At 36.7% G+C, this 21293-nt stretch overlaps 1 protein-coding gene across 4 annotated transcripts in view; it reads left to right on the top strand.

Annotated features, from left to right (window-relative positions):
• Positions 1-19650, top strand: part of STXBP6 (syntaxin binding protein 6) — a 104459-nt gene extending 84809 nt beyond the window's left edge. For all 4 annotated transcript variants that reach the window (XM_064658517.1, XM_064658514.1, XM_064658516.1 and 1 more), the window contains 2 exons: positions 13018-13175; positions 16661-19650. In XM_064658517.1, the coding sequence (XP_064514587.1) occupies positions 13018-13175; positions 16661-16684 (182 nt within the window). In that variant the 3' untranslated portion in view covers positions 16685-19650. The remainder of the gene's footprint in view (positions 1-13017; positions 13176-16660) is intronic.
• Positions 19651-21293: the final 1643 nt, after the last annotated feature.

Genomic DNA, 21293 nt, shown 5'->3' with positions numbered 1-21293 from the left:
AACTGAATGTATTGTTAATTGTGGCTTGAAAGTTACTGCACTGTCAGGTTTGGTGCATTACAGTTCTGCTTGAAAAAGTGCTTTTGTGGATGAAAGTGAACTACCTGTAAAAATAAACTTAATAGAGAAGTCAGTTTCTACATGTCATTCATGCTATGAGTCTGATTCCAGGAGGCAGCACAGTGTCACAGTGATACCTATGGCAAGGAAAACTTGCCCGAGTCCCATGTTGCTTTACAGTGAATGAATGCTAGAGATCACATCCTCCAGCTGTAAAGTTACTGTCGTTAAGATGAACTGCAACTGCTTGGACTCATAAACTAATGATGATATCGATAATAACTTTGCAACATGTTTCAAATGTTCACTGCAGGTAGCTGATACTTACTGTGCTTCTATAAAGTTGCTGATAAGTAAGCTGAGGAAAAGTTAATGTTTCCCTTCTTTACTGATTGATTGGTCTAAGCACACCTGAGTTATGACATATTCACTTTGTTAGTCCTGTAACCCCACCTCAAGGACTTACTGAGGTACTTCTTACCTAGAGGTGAAATTTGTCTTGACTGTAATTTATGATCATGGTGGCAAAGCTATTTACTACCAGTTTTACCCTGATTTGTTTTACTGAGGTATCTTCTACTATTTCACCTTGCCTAGCTTAATTAGTTCAGTGTTTTTAATAGATTTTGAAAGTATAAGTCTGATTTACACATACTCAATATTTTTATACATATACAGATATGTTTCTGTATGGATAAAACATAGGTTTGGTTTCAAATATATATTTTACAGCATTTTGGAATTCATCAGTTCTTGCTTAAAATGAGATGGATGCTAGTTCTGTTTTGTGCTGCTGTGCATTAATTGATTGGTGAAAGTTATCTTCTGGTCACCTTTGTGTGTAACCATGCAAGACCAGCCAGAGTTCTTCGTCCTGTATCAAACTTTCTTTGATCTAGTTGATTTCTGATGAGGAAAGGTGATTGTCCATCTTCATAATGACCTCAGAACTATTAGAAATGTAAAGCAGAATTGATTCTCTGTTTCTTTTAAAAAAGGAAAAAAAGAAAAAACATCCTTGGATGATAGCAAGTGAAATATCTAAAAGGGAAAATTCACCACCTGAATGCCCAGCTGTTTCAAAAACTAAAATCCTCCTTTTCTGTTCCTGCAACCCAGTATTACTTATGTTTCCTGTTTAGTTCACTGTTACTTCATTTAATGCAACATTTTTCCCAGTCTGGAAAGTGAATACCAGTGGTGCATCAATAGTAATAACTATTCAAAATACCCCTGTGGAACACACTTGTGTGAATCCAGATCCATTCGCAATATTTCTGAGCTTCTTAGACCCTTGTGAATAAATTTGGCATAAATTCTTAGGCTGCGTGAGACAAGAAAACTCAAATGAAGCATTAAATAACAGGTTTTTCTTAATGACAGTTCTCCAGCAATTTGACCTCATCTTGTTTGTAATTCACACAGCCACTAGCTCATTTGAATTGCATTGCTCACGAGTATCTGGTGCTTAATGAATTGCTGGACATTTTTTTCAGAGTTATCTTTTTGTTATCTTTTTAATTTTTATTCTTTCCAGTGTCTGTCAGAAAGGATAGGACTTGACCTGTCTAATAAATCACTTCTTGATCTTTTGGATAAAAGTCCTCTATATGTTGTTTTCATTATCAGTCCTTATCAAAGTCATAAGGCAATGACATTACTATACATCTGAATGAAGTAAATAGAAAATATGAATTATCTTATACTTGTTGTCCAGCATTGTTTCCATTACAAATATCATTCTAAACTTAATATGTTGTAGTCTGTCATAAATAGCAGAAATTTCATTAGTGTTGACATTTTCGGTCTTCTGAACTGTAGTGGTTTTAAAAACTCAGTGGGAAAAACCACTCAAACTGCCTCCTTTCAATAGTAGAGGGGCAAACAAAACTAAGAAAAACTTGTTTTACTCCTGACTTATGTTTTCACAATTCAACCTACCTTTGAATATGGCTGACCTTTCCAGGTTTCTAAACTGTTTAGATTTCTAACACAGAAGAGGTGAATTTAAAATACAAAATTGTAGACTGTCAGTCTAAGTAGCAGATAAAGAGAAAAAATTTCTTCCAGGCTACTTAGCCATTTGAAAAATAATCCATAAAAATTTAGTTGCAATGAATTGATATTTTGATATTCATGTATTAGCATTATTGTGTAATATAAAATACTAAGAAATAGAACACAGTATGTAGTCTTGATGATGTCGTACACCAGTGTTGGATTTTTTGCTGTACTTATAAAAGGATTGTTTCAGAATGCCCACTGTGGCATGATAGTAATTTTCTAAGTAGATAGTTTATTGATTTTCTGTCTTTCTCTTCACAGTATTTAAACTCACTCATAAAACACAAACCAGATTGTATCTACATTACCTTAACTTGCTGTAGACTTTATTGCATTGCATCTGTGCAGCTGTAAAACATCTTGAGAGAAGAGGCTTGGTATGGACACATTGTGCTGATTCCCAGGGAGGAATCAAGTCTGAAATGATAATTCCCAAGATCACTTAACTTTCCCATTATTTAAGGTTAGAAGCTGATCAAAGCTACTGAAAGACCAGTTATCCTGGCTAATTCTGATGGATCCTGTGCTGCTATCAGGCTATGAACAGATTTTGTAGTGGCATTTGTCTCATCTCTTCATTCTTTTAGAAGTTTGTCTTCATTACCAGTACATATCCTTCATTTGCACACCTGTATAAACACTATTCTTTCTTCATTTTCTTCTTCCCTCTTTCCTTCTTTAAAGGGCTAGTGCTAAAATAATGTTTTAAAGCTGGCTGTAGATTTGGGCAGGAAAGCACAGAGGGTAAAGTTCTCCCGGGTGTTGACTCAGGGCTGCCATTTAGGAAAGTCATTGCTAGTCTGACCTAGACAGGTTTTTAGTAGCATATCCTTCCATTCCTGATGAATTAAGGTCAGTAGTATCTTTCAGACTTCCCTTATCCCCGTTTCGGGACCACAGCTGACTCTCCTTCAGTGAACTTCAGCTCAAAGTTATTTGGTTCTTGAGCACCTATGATTGCTCTACATGGTTCATCCGTGGTAGTGATGCAAAAGTGGAGAAATTTTATTCCATCAGTTTCTTATTTAGAACATTTTCACAAAGTTGTGAAAATGCTCATGCAGACGAGTCAAGCGTAATTCTGCTAGTAAGTAGAATACTATCCATAATCTAGTTATAACAGTCTTGAAATCAGAGCATTTACTCAAGTCCTCAGGTGGACTTTGCAGCCTCTTCTGAGTGCAGCTGTGACTATTATTTGCAAGACCTGGATAACTAGCTGTCCACATCTGGCATGGCTGCATAGGCTGCAGGAATATGAAATATAGATACATTTTTCAGTTAGTCAATACAGAAAGAGCGTGTAGCTTTCTTTTTTAGCTTTCTTTCTTTATGGTAAATAGGACAAACCCAAGGCTAAAACAAAAAGTGAGCTGTTACCCACTAGACTGATTTTTATTTTTTTCCCCACTTAAAATGTACTATGTAAATCTAAGGAGCTGACATGGCTAATGAGAGCACAGGAAGAAACTGGTCTCTGTTGTCAATAAGGCTTATCTGGTTTTGTTGCTTGCTGATGAAGGTGCTGAACAATTAGATTTATTGTTTTGCCTCCTACATGCTCTGTAATTGGTAGGACCTTTTTAAAAGTATAATGTTATGATTCACAAGGTATTGTTTGTTATTGTTAGAAATAACTTGGAAGCATCTGTTTAACTCCCAGGGTATAGGTATTACTTAACTCATAGCAGTAATAAAATATACTTTTTCTTCATATGAGAGTGAGGTATGATAAATTTGCCTTTTTTTGGCCTTAAAAGTACAAGATTGCAGATATATAGAAATAAATGTATGCAGATGTAAATAACATTCAGAAGCAATGAAGTGACAAACTGTTATATTAGAACATGCTGCAGGATAAAATATTCTATATTACTAGAATGATTATTATAGGCTTTGTTTCAGATGTTGCAAATCAGGAAGGCTGAAAAGTATGGAGCCAAATCTGAGATTTAAAGAGTGATTATAATCTACTGGTTTTTTTTCTTTTTTTCTGTCTTATGTGCTTTGGACAAAATATCAGATTAGATGAATTTTTAATCTAGAAGTCTTTCTGCATCAAAATAATATGCAATATTTACCTGCATTTTTATATTTACAGCTGTTCTTGGTCACTATTGGTATTAATGGATATTAAAAGATCCAGTTGCATTAGAAGAAATTGCCTACTATCAATACAGAGGAAACTAGTGCAGTTGTAATTTTATATCACTTCTTACTCTGAAACATGCGTTACTTTCCTGCGCAGAATCAGATTTTTACAAAGGTGGAACCATTGATCTGTCACTTGAGAGTACAGCCACTCTTAATGTTGCATGATTGGTAAAAGCAAAATTAAGTGCAGAATATATACCACCTGTATCATAGCAGTTACCAGACTTGGTAACTAATGCTTCTTTTGAAGGCCATAAACTTTACAGATTCAGGTGCAAAGACCTATAGAAGCATTTTGTTTACTTTCAAAGAAGGTGAAAGTCCACTGAAATCCTTCTGTCCAGGCTGAGCTAGGAGACTTCTAGATTTTATGGTTCAAATTTTTGGGAAGTTATCCTCAAAAGATAAATTGAGAAGTTGATGATCAGGTTCAAGTATTCAAAGTTATAACTAAATTAATAAATCCAGTAAAGATTCTACTTTTAATGAATGTTCAGTCTTTCAGATCATTTAGTCATCCTTTCTGGATGATAATTTAAATATTGAAATTATCTAGAGAACATTCCATTCATATGATATGGGAATTCATTAAATTGTAAGAGGGTATTATCTTATAGGATTACAATCACAGAAGTACTGGTTTTGTAATCTTCTACTTATTATCTTGAGCTGTTTAATAAGGCTTTCACATGGTTGTTTGAGAGGTCAGAAATCTTTTTTCTGTTTGGATCTTTTTAGCAGGCCTTCTTTTATTCAAAAGAGCTCTTAAATGAGGCTGTCAGCATAGCACCAAAGCATGTGAAAGCATGGCTAACATTCAGTTGGCAAGGTGATGAGAGGGATGAAGAAGGAGGGGAAGAACGTGTTTGTCCTGTGGATCTTTAGAATCAGCTCTTATGTTACAGAAGTGATGGAAAGCCTTGGGCTTGTTTTAGTCTAGGAACTGTAGTTCTCTGGTAATGATGATTTTAACAAAACAAATGTGCTCAACAAGGAGAGGCAACTTGTGAATGTGTGAAGTGCCACCATCAGTTGGAACTTCACCAGTCGAAATATGCTGAGTTTGAAATACTTAAGCTTCCCAAGTTAGATGCCTAGAGTTCACTTAGTCCTTTATTATTATTGCAGTGTTTCTGAGGGATCATTCCAGACACAGATGTTCCTTGTTGTGAGCAGTTTTCATGACAATTTTAGCAGTGGAAGAGATTTGCCTTCCTGTCTTCCAGTGTTGCAGTAATGAGTAGCTGTTAATTTTCTTTTGTTTTGTGGCATAATTCTTTCTTCTAACAAAATGTATTATTTTGATTGCTGAATATACCTAATATTTGGGAGTCACCTGAACCTTGACGGTTTAGAAGTAACTTTCAGATTAGTGAAACTTTTAATTTCCTCTTTACCCTTTTCCTTGGGGCAAAAAAAAAATTCCATTTCTAGGCAGTTGAATTCCTGTCAGAACAAACATTCAGACATAAACACAGTCCTGGGTGATGGAGGTGGTTTTCAAAACCTTTTATGAAAACCAGGATGTAGTTGAAAAAAAAAAAGTTTATAATTTCAAAAAGAGGGGGGAAAAAAACCCCAAAACCCAAACAAGAAAAACAGCCCCATTCGCCCCCCAAAGGAAAAAAACCCTACAAACAACAACCCAAACCATTTCAAGACATGAAAATGACTAGTAATTTATATCAAGCCTGGAATTTTAAATTAATTCTTGACATTGACAACTAAGACAACATCCAACATGAATAATCATATTGTAGATAGGACTGAAGATTAAGTGAGGTTTTCATGAGTTTGAATTCTGTTTGCATCCATAGAGAAGGTTTGGTAAAGTTATTTGAATGAGGAAATAATTCTGTGCTGAAAACCTCAGTTGCTAGTTAACTTGGAATACATTTTTTACCTTTGTAAAGCTATTGAACAAATCCCTGTGAAAAACCCTTCTAGACACACAGAGGGCAAGGAGGGCTGGCACCAGAGATTTGTTAAAGGCAAATTGGATTTGACCAGCTTGTCCTGTGTGGTGCAGTGACTGGCTTGGTGGATGAAGGGAGAGTAGCAGATATCCTTTTCCTTGACTTCAGCAATAGGTCCAACACAGTCTCCTCTAGCACTGTCACAGCAAAGCTGGGGAAATACATAATGGATAGGTGAACAACACAGTGAGTAGACGTCAGGGGTAATGGTGATGAAAGTCCAATATTAGCCATACTATTGGTGTTCCTTTTAAGTCAATACCACAGCCATGCTGTTTACCAGCCTGATTATTTCAGGGAAAAACTTAACCTTAGTAAATTTCTGAAGTTCTTATGAAAATAGATATATTCTTTTTAAAAATCACAGAAATGCTTGACCTGAAATTCTTTGTCCTAAGAATTTTTCCCATTCTTGTGTAACTTGCTGGTAAGAGATTTAGAATCTGAAAACACAAGATCAAAGTATTAGTAAACTGCATTTTTATTTTGTAATTTTATGTATAATTTAATCAAATTTTATATATTTGTATGGAATCTAGTAATAATCATTGGTATGAAGGGTTACAAAATTGTTTTAACTGAACCCGGTCTATTATATAAGTTGAAAGTATCATTAATTTTAGATGGAAATTAAAAATGTGATTTGTTTTCAAAATTCCCTTTTGAAGCTATATTCTGTATTGGTCACCTCCATTTTTGAAAACTGGTGAGCTAACCTAGAAAGTAAAATTAATTTCTACCTGTAATTAGACATACAGTTTTAGGGTTTTTTCCACTATTATTTATCAGGAAATCCAGAATTTATGTTTGTCTCTTCCCTTTTTAGTTCTTTTTTTTTTCAGATTTGTCAATTTAAACTGTTTTTTTCAATGTTTTAAAGTAACTTGGGAAGATAAATAGTGCTATACTATTTAACTTTTTCCCTTCTTCAGACCGCTTTCCCAATTAGAAAAAGCATCTCAATACTTCCTTCTTTCACAAGGATATGTTTATTCTTAATTTTCCACACCTTTGTCTTCTCCCTAGAGTCTTTTAGTTTTCAATTGATATTTTAATTGTTTGGTGCTTTTGGTTCTTAAGTGATGAGTGCACAGGCAATTAACAAAACACAGAATGAGAATGAGAAAAACGCCATTCTTTGTATTTACAACCAAACTTCTGTTAAATTTTTACTGACACCAGTATATCCAAGAGTAAATAGTTTGTGTAGGCAGATAGAATAATACCTTGTGATGTAGATGGTTTTATTAATGAACTTAAACTGATTGTCATAAAGCTTTTAACGTTTATTCAGTGACACAGATCCAGTTCTATGCATTTAATTTCCAAAAATTAAAAAAAAAAAAAAAAACAGGTCATAGATGGAGCTTCTTAATTATCAAAGCTAATTCGTTTATTTCCTTCTCAGAAGTAGGTAGCTGCTAAATATTTTATTAATGCATGTACAATTAAAAAAATCAGTCACTGTAGAGTCTTTTCGTTAATGTACAGGTACATCCCTGCATTGAACTGAAATATATTTCATATGGCTAATAGAGAATGCGATGAACCTTTTATGAATGTGTGATAAAACAAATCATGCAATCTAAGTAATGATATCTCTAGAGACCAATTAGTTTCTTTGCATGCTTCACTGATTATAGTACTCCTATATCTTTCAGGTATTAGGTATGGTGGCTAAAGTGTGTACTTTTCACAGTGTATAAAAGTCCTAAAGCAATGTCACCTGATTTCATGGGATGAAAGACCCTCTGTGTGCTTTAAAAGTAAACTGACAGGAGAAAAAACCCAGCTCAAGAGAGATTCAAGTCAGAGTTACAATTTACTAAAAAGACTATAATAAATACAGTGATACAGAGAAAAACTGGTTTTAATCACCGAAGACAGATGTATAACTCCACACCTTGGGACAAAAACAGAACAGTGTTCATTGGCCCCTGTGCTGAGCACCATGTGGTCCCCCTGGAGGCAAAGGAAAAGGAAACCTGTTGGTGCAGATGATAGCCACAGTTCTATTAAAGTAACGATTGCAGTCTTGTCGAGAGTGGCAGTCGCAGTCCTGTTGAGTTCTGGTCCTCCTCTGGATCCAATGAGTGGTACCAGAACTCCCAAAACTCCAAGATTATATATACTCAGGTTCAGGTGGGAATGCCCAGTACCTCCCCCAGGGCAGGGAGTTTCACAATGGGTGGTTTAACTCTATGGGATATTTTTGGAGTCTTTGATGGTCTAGGACATTGCATTTGCCTATTATGCCAGTCCAGTATGGCCCATTAGCAGAGATGACCCCTCAGGCTGGGTGTGAAGGTGCTAATTCCCCCCTGGAGAGGATTTATCACAGCTGAGTCATTGGTGTGAAGACAATGAAACACTCCCCTGCCCAGCTTGTAGCCCGAGGTGTCAGGTGTGCCCTGGGCAGCTGCTGCAAACAATCCATTTATTAACAGTCCATCAGAAACTACATAAAGGGTGTGGAATACACAGTTTTGGTTATACCCACATAAACTGGCCTGTATAACTAGGACACTCTGATGCAGCTAGAATTGTAGAATATCCTGAGTTGGAAGCAGACCCACAAGGATCATCAAAGTCCAGCTCCTGGCCCTGCATAGGACCATCCCCTAGAGTCACACCAACTGCCTGAGAGTGTTGTACAAAAGCTTCCTGAACTCTGTCAGGCTTGGTGCTGTTACTACTTCCCTGGGAAGCCTGTTCCAGTGCCCAGCCACCCTCTGGGTGAACCACCTTTTTCTAATATCCAACCTAAATCTCTGATAACAGCTTCATGCTATTCTGTCACTGATCACCGCAAAGAAGAGATCAGTGCCTGCCCCTTTGCTTCCCCTTACGAGGAAGTTGTAGACTGCAATGAGATCTCCCCTCAGTCTCCTGGAGGCTGAACAGACCAAATTACCTCAGCCACTTCTCATATGGCTTCCCCTCAAGGCCCTTCATCTTCGTTGCCCTCCTTTCTCTAATAGCCTAATGTCTTTCTTATATTATGGTTCCCAAAACTGCACACAATATTGAAGGTGAGGCCGCCCCAGTGCTGAGCAAAGTGGGACAGTCCCCTCCCTCGACTGGCTGGTGATGCTTTGCCTGATGCTCCCAGGACATGGTTGGCCCTCCAGGGCACCACTGGCTCAGATTTAACTTGACATTGACCAGGACCTTTCCACAATGCTTCTCTGCACATCTTGTTCCCCAGGCTGCACATACATCCACAGTTTCCCCACCCCAGATGCAGAATCCAGCACTTGTTTTTGTTAAACATATGGTTGGTGATGGCTAGGTCTTTCTGCAGGGCCTCTCTGCTTTCAAGTGAATCAACAGCTTCTCCCAATTTAATACCATCTGCAAACTTACTTAGTATACATTCAAGTCCTGCATCAAAGTCATTTATGAAGACATTGAAAATGGAGCCCTGAGGAACCCCACTAGTGATAGATCACTAGCCTGATGTTACCCCGTTCACTATTACTCTTTGCACCCAACTTGTGAGCCAGTTGCTCATCCATTGCATGATGTGTTTATCCGGCTGTGTGCTGGACATTTTGTCCAGAAGGATACCGTGAGAGACAGTATTGAAAGCTTTACTAAAATGCATAAAAATTCCATGAACATAAAGTTCTCAGGATATTTTGAATCACAGTAGTTACCTCCTGAAAAACAGCTTAAAAGTTTTGCGGGTTGTAGATGATTTATTCATAGGAATGATTGTCTAATACATACAGTAAAAGTGTTGCTATTCTTGCAGTGATACTAATATAAGGATGAGGCATAGTCAGTCATACCAGCAACCACCTACACATGCTCTAGAAATACACTGATGAAATTCCATGGACTACTGATATGTGGGTTTCTGTCTTGCTCATAGATTAGAATGGATTTTTTTTTTTATTGTTTTATGGACATTTCACTGGAAAAGATTGTCCAAAAGCAGTTCTTCAGAACAGTCTCAGAATAGCAAGTCACTGCCCATAGGAAAATACAGCATATCTTACCTTTGGAGAACACAGTGTTGTATTAACTAGAGAGAAAAACAATTACTATCATTGTGCCATACTTTCAAGTTTCTTCTTCTCTGCTGAAAGTAGTGTGAAGAAATAGATACCAATCTTTAGCCACAAATCCACAAATATTTTCAGGAGTATAGAGAATATTTTTGTTCTGTTTCCTATTGACGTTGACAGAAGATCAGAAATGTGTTAAATTCTACTTCCCAGCACATTTTAAGACTTAGAAAAATGCTTAGTTTTTTAAGGCTCTCCATGTAGCCTTCTTCTTTTGAATTCAGTAAAAGCTTTTTGGTCTTGTAAAGCAACAACAGAGTTAATTCAGTGTTGGGAGCTTTGAAAAATCTTATCCTGGAAAACTAACACTGTACAAGAGGCTAAAGCCGTTAGATCACACCACCAAAAAAGGGAAACTATTTCTAGTGCAGTGTTGCCCAGAACATGTGTTTATTAGAAAAGCTGCCTGAACAGAAGCCAAAGTAATCTCCTAAAAAACCTGCCTTTAAGCAACCAAATTACGAACAAAATAGCAATTGACTGAAAAATTTTAAAGTAAGAAAGTGAACAGTATATTAAGTTGTTTAGTTTTATTATCAAACTCCTCAGTGTCTGAAGACAGACCACTTGAAAAGATTAATTTCTGTTTCTGCAAAGTTCCAGCTCGCAGTATTGTTAGATATTAATCTCCTCAACATTAATGCCAGCTGTTATATTCCTTTGTTAAATCCAGCCTCTTTGTTCCATGCAACAGTAGAAAAAAACTCCAAACCTATAGCTGCTCCACATCCTATACATCCATTATTTTTAATTGCTGATGTGGAAAAAGTGACAGTATTGGTATATACGAAGTCAGGGTGCTTTTTTATTGGTATTTTTCAGATTGACTCATCATCTGTGAGTCACTGTGTGTAGGTTCTTGAGTCCCTCCCTCACCTGCATAGTTTAATACTGGTTGTGTTTTAGTTTAATAAAGTTTTAAGGCAATTTTCTTTATCTCAGGAATTCCTGCATGTGCAGCTTGTACTGTTATTCCACAGGCTACTTAGGGCAACCTTCAGTTTCACTATTCATTGTTTGTTTGCTGTTTCTAAGGAAAGGATTATTATTTGTAAAATGGGTCTGAATGGGTCTTTTGTTCTTCTTTTTTCTAATGAAACTGTGTGCTGGTTTTGGCTGGGATAGAGGTAATTTTCTTCACGGTGGCTACTATGGAGCTGTGTTTTGGATTTATGCTGAACATAGAGTTGATAATGTAGAAATGTTTTTGTTATTGCTAAACAGGGCTTACACAGAGCTAAGGCCTTTTCTGCTTCTTTTACTGCCAGGCTGGCAAGGAAGTTGAACAAACCTCCTGAAAGGAGGTGCCGTGCCTATGGTGAGAGGACCAAAGGAAATTACCTTAAGTGAGACAGAGGAGATTCAGATTAGATATTAGAAAAAATGTTTTCACTGTTAGGGTAGTCAGGCATTGGAATAGGTTGCCCAGGGAGGTGGTGAAGTCACCATCCCTGGAGGTGTTCAAAAGGTGTCTGGATCTGGCGATGAGTGACGTGGTTTAGGAGTTACAGTGGTAGTGCTGGTCTGATGATTGGACTTGATGATCTTGAAGGTCTCTTCCAACCTTGATGATTCTGTGATTCTAAAGGCTCTGTGCTATTACAATATTTAAAGCTGTTTAGAAAACTGACAGCAACAATGTATCTAGTGTTTAATACTGTTATCTGTATTGAGTTTCTGGCTCTTGGAGTGCCTTTCTGTATGTCTAGACAACAAATTTCCAGGTAACAAATTCCTTGTAAATTAGATTAAGTTTTAAAGCTTCTGAAAGACACCAGGTAGCTACTATATTGTGAAAAGCTTAATTTTCACTAGTCCTTTCACTGGAAAGATTAAAGGATAAGGCACAGTAACTTAATTTTATTTTTTTTGTCCTACATGTATTTTAATGTGTACCAGTTCATACTAATAACATGTAACTTTTTCTACGGAGTTTTCGGTTTGTACTGAAAGGATAAATGTGGAGGAGAAATGCAGTTTTGTTGAAAACTTGAAAAAACTGCTACACTGTGTAGCAGTAGAAGACAAAACAGAGAAACTGCAAAGTTAATTTAAATGGTAAAACTAAAGTTTAATTTAGAAGATATTGAACCTTGATGGGCCTTGAAATACAAACATTTAAGTAAAGTATGTTGTCATAGGAAACATGGCCAATGGTCCATGGGCTAAAGGTAGATAGGTTAGAACAGCATAAAATAACAGTAGTGGTAGTGTCTGGGGTTAACTTGTAAATGAAATATTATTAAAATAATTACAATATGGAAAAAAAATATTGATTTCATACAGACAAGTCCTGCAGTGTCACTCATATTCTCTAGAGAAACAGTGCAACTTCCAAAGGAAGTTAATCTGTGTTGTGAAGAAGCTGTGTGCACTTGTGAACAATTTCATTGATCTAGTAGAATAGCTTCCTGATGTGTGAGCTTAAGGCTTAAAAGATAATGCATACCTAAGTTATGTCAACTTTTTCCATATATTCCCTAGGTATTATGTTGCTTTGTGGTACTTGTTTATAATTTACTACTAATGCAGTTTGAGTGAGAAAACAGCAATTTATCCCATTATCCAAAATGCAGCTAGATTGTAAGTTAGCAGATGGCACATCATCTCTAGAACATTATTAAATTAATTGTATTTAATGCAAGCATATATATACTTGAGTTCTCTGATGATTTCTTTTGATGTTGCAGGAAACAGCATACTCCATTCCGCAGCAGACAGTGTGACAAGTGCAGTACAGAAGGCAAGCCAGGCCTTGAATGAGCGTGGTGAAAGGCTAGGTCGTGCAGAAGAAAAGACAGAGGAGCTGAAAAACAGTGCTCAGCAGTTTGCAGAAACTGCACATAAGGTAAGATTTTGTCAGGATAAGATTCTCAGTAGGTTAGAGTCACACACTGTTTTGAGAAGAGAAAGAATTCATTCAGTCACTGTTTACAAACAGCTTGCTGTTTTCCTTGACAGTTTCTCACCTGGCAAATTTCTAGTTAATATGTTCCTTTGTGCCTAGATATGAGATTTGCTGCATTTCCACTTGAATTGAAACTACCTGTCTTCACCTTCCTGAGGCATATTTCAAATCCATCTTCCCACTACTGTTTGGTACTATTCCTCATATTTTGTGCAGCAGTACATATTCCTCATATTTTGTGCAGCAGTGAAATTGTTGCTAATCCCCTTTGATAAGCAATAGAGGTCTATGACTACCTGTTTCTGAAAATGTATTTTTTTATGTATGGATATCTTATTTATGAGGATTTTAAGGAATTGTTCTCTGGGGAATGGATGTACATTTCCTACTTTTGACGGAAGATGTTGATAGTACTTTATGCAAATGAAAAAACATGCCGAGCTTCCATGTTTGTGCCAGAACTTCTAGGCATCCTCAACGTTCCATTTGGTGGCTGTACAGCACATTCACAGCATACTTTCAATGCTTTTTAAAAAAGGTAAAAGTTTTCTGAACATGAGCAACTCTTGCAGCATGCAAGTTTGATAGTTTTGCTGCTTAGCACAGTCATCAGGCTTTATCCTGCTTGTGTCAAAACATTCTTGGCCTACTGCATTAACACTAAAATTCCTGGATTGGTATCTTGCAGTTCTGTACAAGTCTCTGTCTTATGTAGTCTTTAAAATTTCACAAAGCAACTTATTTTAGTATTTCCTGGGATAATCCTCTACTTTGTGTTCCATTTAGAGTATGGTACGGTACAAACCTGCTGTTGAACTCTTACATCTAAGACCTTTCCTCATGCCCCCACCTCCCTGCAGTGATGATAACTATGCCAACTTATCAAACCAGCTGTAAATAGCTGGTACCACTCTTTTAGGAAAGGAGGCAAAGGGTTTGCTGCTTTAGAGTAAAGTATAGAGTGCTGCTTCATTGAAAATGCTTCTGATATTTGGGCTGCTATGAATCTTGATTGAAATTTGAATAGGTTTTATTTGTGTGTGCCCTTTCGTCTTCCACATATGCAGAACATCAACAGATGGAGACATGCTGAGAAACAATCTTTTTTCAATTGATTTTGTTAGTAAAATCTTATTTTAAAAATCTCAGAATTAAAGGATGCTATATTGTAATAAAAATACCATCTTGGAAAGATTGTACTGTACCATAATTAGAAATAAAACTCTGCAAAAACTGTATGTGAGACTCATCTTCAAGAAGAGTCTGAAGGAGGGTCTGAGGAACTACAAGTCTGTCCTGTAGACCTGGAGGCCAGGGAAAGGTTATAGAGCATATCATCACACACCGTGCCACACATGTGGGACAACTGGGGGAACAGGCTTCATGAAAGGCTGGTTCATGAAAGGCAGGTCCTGCTTGACCAACCTGATCTCCATCTATGACAAGGCAGCATGCTTAGTGGATGAGGGAAAGGCTGTGGATGTTGTCTTCCTGGGCTTTAGTAAAGCCTTTGACACATTCTCCTGGAGAAACTCGATTCCCATGGCTTGAATGGGTGCACTGGGTTAAAAACTATCTGGATGGCCAGGCTCAGAGAGTGGTGGTGAATGGAGTTAAATCCAGCTGGCAGCTGGTCACTAGTGGCGTCCCCCAGGCTCAGTATTGGGACCAGTTCTGTTTAATATAATTATCAACAATTTGGATGAGGGAATGGAGTTCACCCTCTGTCGGTTTGCAGATGACACTAAACTGAGCAAGAGTGTTGATCTGCTGGAGGGTAGAAAGGAAATGCAGAGGGATCTGGACAGGCAGAATTCATGGGCCAAGGCCAGCAGTATGAGATTCAATAAGGCACAGTTCTGGGTCCTGCACTTGGGTCACAATGATCCCCTACAGCGCTACAGGCCTGGGCAAGAGTGGCTGGAAAGCTGCCTGGCAGAAAAGGATCTGGGGGTGCTGGTTGACAGCTGGCTGGACATGAGCCAACAGTGCGCCCAGGTGGCCAAAAGAGCCAATGTCATCCTGGCCTGTATGTGAAACAGTGTGGCCAGCAGGACCAGGGCAGTGATTGTCTCTCTCTACTCAGTCCTAGTGAGGCCACACCCTGAATCCTGCATTCGGCTTTGGGCCCCTCATGACAAGAAAGACATTAATGTGCTGGAGTGTGTTCAGAAAAGGGCAATGAAACTGGTGAAGAATCTGGAGCACAAGGAGCAGCTGAGGGAGCTGGGGTTGTTTAGTCTGGAGAAATGGAGGCTCAGAGGAGACCTTGTTGTTCCCTACAGCTACCCAAAAGGAGATTGTGACGAGGTGGGGGTTAGTATGTTCTCCCGAATGACAGGACAAGAGGAAATGGCCTCAAGTTGTTCCAGGGGAGGTTTAGATTGGATATTAGGAAACATTTCTTGAGCAAAAGGGTTGTCAAACAGTGTAACAGGCTGTCTAGGGAGGTGACGGTCACCATCCTTGGAGGTGTTTAAAACCCACGTAGATGGCACTTAGAGAGATGGTTTAGTGGTGGACTTGGAAGTGTTAGGTTAATAATTGGACTCACTGATCGTAGAGGTCTTTCCCAAGCTGAGTGATGGTATAATTCCATGATTCTACTTCAGCTATATGACAGGTTATTTTAAGATACAAAACACATAATGGAGACTGGTGGAAGATGCATGGCATCGGAGTAATTTTTTTAGCATTTCACCGGTTGAAACAGCAAATGAGGGCATTTTAACTTCCTCTACCAGTTCGGTTTTCTAGGTAACTCCCTAGAGGGTTCACTCATTCAGCTTTGTTAGCATGCTATTATCTACAGATAGCAATTTTTTGTTACATGGAACCTACACCTAAGCTCTCTACTTGCTTTGCAAAGTCAGTTTGTCTACAGATTTTATACAGGATTTAACTCACTTCATCTTCCTTCTTCCTCTCATTCCCAAATTAAGTCCATTTTTTTAATTATTTGAAATGGAAATACTAGGTAATCACAGAGGTAGAAAGGCAATCAGTTCTTTGTTTTTCATCATTATGTAGTGGCACCTCCTGAATAGGTGTTTTCAATTACTTGCATAGAATTTCTGATTGTAGTTAACAATCAAGATCCTTAGGTCAAAATTACCATTCTTTTAAGCATGTCTTTGTTTCTGGTGTCTTGCTCTAGCCTTCCTCACAGATAGAAAAATAATGGAACACTGGGAAACACAGCTGTCTGAAAGCAGATAAATCCTGCCTCCTCAGCACAGCAGCTTTGCTTATGCGTCACAGTAAAGGGAATGACTGCCTATCTGTTTGCAGAGGAGTTAGGCATTTCAGACATCTTTTGAAGAATTTAGTTTACAAACTCTTCTCAATCAGACTGGACACATTAGCTTGATATAGCTATCATTACATGTGATATTTCTTTAATTAATTTTTTCTGTCTTTTTCAGCTTGCCATGAAGCACAAATGCTGAGATACTGCCCAAAGCTGAAATCTTCCCAAGAGAAACTGAAAAGGCTACATTCAGCAACTTTTACAGGAGATCCAGTCTTCTGTGTTCTTTTTCCTTCCAGTTCAGTGGAGATGCGTTCTTTCAGTTTCTGTGCAGGAAGAAGTGTTGCATTTCTGCCTTTCTGACTTACTTTTTTTCCTCTTTTGTAATATTACTACACAGTCCTGCAGTACTTTCTACCTGTATTTCAGTTGTTACAGGAGTGAAAGCAGTGGAACTGGACCAAATGACAAGCTGATCAGGATTAAAATAGTAATATTCTTCCCTGGTTGTACAAAATTACTGAACTGATTGTGAACATGCTCATGAAAATAAAATCCAAAGAAGAGGTATAATTTTCTTCATTTTATGTAGCATCAGCAGAATGTGAATGTTGGAATTAAGCACCTGGGGTTGTAGCTATAGTGGAGAATAGACTGCTTTGTCCTGGGAAACAGAAAAACTTGTTTCTTCTACCCAATGTAGGAAGTTTTGCATGTGCACCAGCATTCAGAAGTGCATATCTGAATTTCATTCATATCAGCATTTTACATATTCCTATTTTCCCTTCCAGTTTGGTCATTTGAATAGTATACTGAAACCTAAAGAATGTATGCTTGAGGTTTCAAAATAGAGGAAAAAGTGAGTTTTACATCTATACGCACATAGCTGTGCCTCAAACACAATCTAGAATTTAGCAATCTGTTATCAAATAACATTTCTTTTTACCTGTGATTCTGTGGCTAAAGGCCTATGAAGAGGAGAATGCAAAGGCCTGGGAAAATGAGAATGCACTATTTTCAAGACAACTGTTTTTCATAAATTCTACAGTAAGAGCTTTTTTTGAACAATTCAGAGATTTGTCTGATTAGAATTACATTTGTGTTAGTTAGTTTTCTGATTTTCAATATAGAGGCTTTCAAAAAGCATGTCTTGGTACATTAGAATCTACTTCTAGATTGAGTCTCAGCTTTCAGTATGCTGTCACTAGAAGGGTGACTACTTCGTTCTGTATTCACTATATGCAATATATGCACAGTATTCTCTTACAAAAATAAGTAGGTTACCCTTTTCCTTCATAGCTGTTTTCTTAAAATTTTTAGAATGTTCTAATATGCTTTGAGAATGGAAAAAAAAAAAAAGGAAAAAAAGATGCTGCTTTTTCTTTTTTTAAACCGGTAAGCTAGAAAAGAAATCCTGGCAGAAGGTACAGCCTTCATCTTCTGAAAATGCCTGCTCTTCGTTTTTGTCCTCGTCTTACCAGAAAAGCTGGCATTGAATGAATGTACTGTATTCATTGTAGAATAAGATTTTTGCATTATTAAGGACACTTGTAACAGTCTGAAATCCTCAGAGTAGTGCTTATAAGAGAGATAAAAGCTACCGTAGTAATTGAGAATATTTTAGTTACTGCAAGCTGAAATAACTGAAAATCTCTTGGAAATACCCATTTTGTAAAAAGATGCTTGACTTTAGGAAAATATTCTCATTCAAACTTAGCTGATTGCATTCAAATTTTACATCTGGGGTTTTTTTCCCTGTAATTTAAATGGCTTTATATGAAGCTTTTTATTTAATTTCACACTGGGAATTGAGAGAATGGGTCATCTGTGTAGTACCATATGATCGTTTAGATCTGTTTAGCACCAGCTCCAACAGTTACCAAATCTAGAACGACACAAGTTTTGAACACTCTGAGTTATGTGTAATTAATGCCCTGGAAATGTCTGAACACTGTTGTAATGATTATGGGTATTTCTGCAAATTAACCAGGAAAACAATGTCTCATAAGAAATTAAACTTCTGCTAGGTACAAAATGTAAGGCTATTAAACAAAAAAAAAAAAGATTCGTTAGAAATCAGTCAGGGAGTACATTTTTGACCACATAGCTAACTTCTGTCATCATATTTTCTAGTCTTTTTTTACCTGTATTCTGCTGCTAACCTCACAAGTCTTGAGAGAAGAAACGAGTAGGTTTGGAACTGCTGCCATCTAGCTGGTCTTCTAAGCTTGCAAATAATTAGAAGAAATGTCTAGAACCCTGGTCAGATAAACTTGAAAAGAATTAGCTGTCTAAATTCAAAGGAAAAGGCATAGATTTTCAAGTGTTTACATGAATATCCGCTGGACAGGACAAGGTCACAGTTGCTCGGCTAAGTTCCAGACTGTTTGTACTAAAACATTGCTTTAGTCCCACTGACAGTTCTTCATCATTTTTTATTTTTTTGTATCGTCCGGTTAAGTATATTGTTTTTTATCATAACTCAGGACTTTAATCCAACCATCATTTACTATGAGAATTCTAAGTAACTTGGTGTTCTTGAATTAAGGAGAAGTGGTTTGTCTGTTTACTTCGTTCTTGCTGTTCATTAAAGTACAAGATTTGGTAGTTTTTAGAAAAAAATCAAGGTGTATAAATGTTTATCCAAACGTAAATCTTATAGCATTGCAGTTTCCTTCTGGAACTTAGCTTGTAGTGTATACAACCTAGTATTATTAGATAGTCATGTACATAACATATACTATGATTCAGGTTAATGTTTCATATGAAAGAATGTACTTGTAAATTGTAACAATATTAATAGTTTCTTTATCTTTTTAAAGTTCTGAACAGAATAAAAATAATGTATTGTTAGACTTGACTGCTGTACTGCAAACTGTCTTAAAAGGCTACTTTTGTGTCTAGCAAAAGTTGTGCATTATGTGAAATATTAACAAAAATGTGCTCTCTAAAAATTGGTCTTAAAGGTAGGTAGGTTTTGCTATGATTTGCCAGAATTGTAATACTTGCTAGTATATATTGTAACCAATTCCTTGAAAGTTCTCAAAGATGTAGAAATTTTGTGCCATCCTGGGTGAAAAAAAAAAAGTGGGACCCGCTCTCTTGAGTCACTACTGGAAACCGTGATTTTTGTCATTAAATACTTCAACTGTGATGAAAACCAAACTGTCCTTGGATTGAGTTGTCTATTCAAAATATTTATTTGTAAATGACATTTTAATATTTTGTTCTAACACAATTATATTACATTCTAGCAAAACTGAATAAAGATTAGTTTTCACTGTAATTATGAAAATTTTTCTAGAATACTATAATTAAAAAAGAAGTAGTGGAAACTAGGTTGAAGCATTGCATTTCCAAACAGATTCCAGACAATAGTTAACACAGGTTAAAATTATCATCCTACCTAAAGGCTGTAAAGGTTAAAAAGAATTATCTTAATTTATTTTCAATTTGCTATGAAAGGCTTATTCTCAAGTTGTTAATGTTTTCTTTTGGCCATGTAATTTTATTGATAATTTTTTATCAAAGCACAAGCAACTTTAATTGCCCAGTGAGAATAAAAGGTAGGATTCTTCTATACCTAGAAAAGCAATCCCTTAGATTCGAATGAGGTCTACTTGCAGAATAATCTTATCTGATATGAACTGACTTTGCTGCCATCTCTTTTTTTCATGCTTAAATGTGATCCCTAAGTTCCTAATCTCAAAAATGTCTCAATGACAAATATTGTCACCTGGTTAAATTACTGTAGATACTAGGTAAGTTTTGCTAGAATGCATGTTATCCATCAGTGTTGAATGCCATACATGCTTAATGCCCAAACTGTATAAAATTTCACTAAAATAAATAGAACTCTGGTGGATCAGAAACTAGTTTGATCGGACAGCATTTTGTTGTAGGTTGAACATAACTATTTGGCAGTTCTTTTCCATTGTTATTGTACATTTATCCTATAAGATAGAAAGACAAAATTTTTGGTTCATTTTCTGAACATTTTTTTAGATCAATTTCACTGTGATGTCATTTTTTTAATTGACATTATGATTTTCATAAATCATTATCAGCCTAATTTGCTGCTGTGTATAATTTATGGAAAAGATGATGGGGCTTTGTTATCTTTCAGTCATGGACAAAGCTCAAGCATGAATGGTTGCTGATTCAATATCTGATTCAATATGTTAGGATTTCTAAGTAAAAGATACACTGGTATGTTTAGTGTTGGAGAATATTGTTGCTGCCATATTCCTGAAGGCATAATATTTGACTGACAAAATCAAACTAAGATACCTGATGCCTTCAGCTGCAAGCCACAGTATTAATGAATCCATGCACTGCTTCAGGTAGTGAGCAAGTCAATAGTCCTGTCCAGTATTCATGAAGGATTGCAATATGTCAGATTAAAAATTGCTTTCATTTATTTCAAAATTATTCCCTCATGGTCCCTCATTACCAGTGGGGTAATGACATGAACTTAAATAAACAACAATTTTTCTAATCATCCCAATACCACAGTGTCCAATTCATAGCACATCATTACAGTTTGTTTTATGCATCATCTGGAAGCACTGCATGGTATTCAATGTGTGTTTCCTTTATCCTTTTTTTGTTTGAGCTGTTAATGTCTTTTTGTCTGCTGTCACCTCATGCAGTCCTAATTGTGGTAACATTTTTTAAACAATAATTAATGTGGCTATCTTTGACAGGAGTTGACATGGAATTACAGGCCCCAAAAGTAATTTATTATTTATTTTCACAATGACTGAGCAACAATAAACTAAGTCTAAAGATCTGTTACATGGAGTCAT

The sequence above is a fragment of the Pseudopipra pipra genome, chromosome 6, assembly GCF_036250125.1.
Source record: "Pseudopipra pipra isolate bDixPip1 chromosome 6, bDixPip1.hap1, whole genome shotgun sequence".
Taxonomy (NCBI): domain Eukaryota; kingdom Metazoa; phylum Chordata; class Aves; order Passeriformes; family Pipridae; genus Pseudopipra; species Pseudopipra pipra.
Note: the sequence above shows the minus strand (reverse complement) of the source record. Positions and strands in the feature narration are given on the sequence as shown.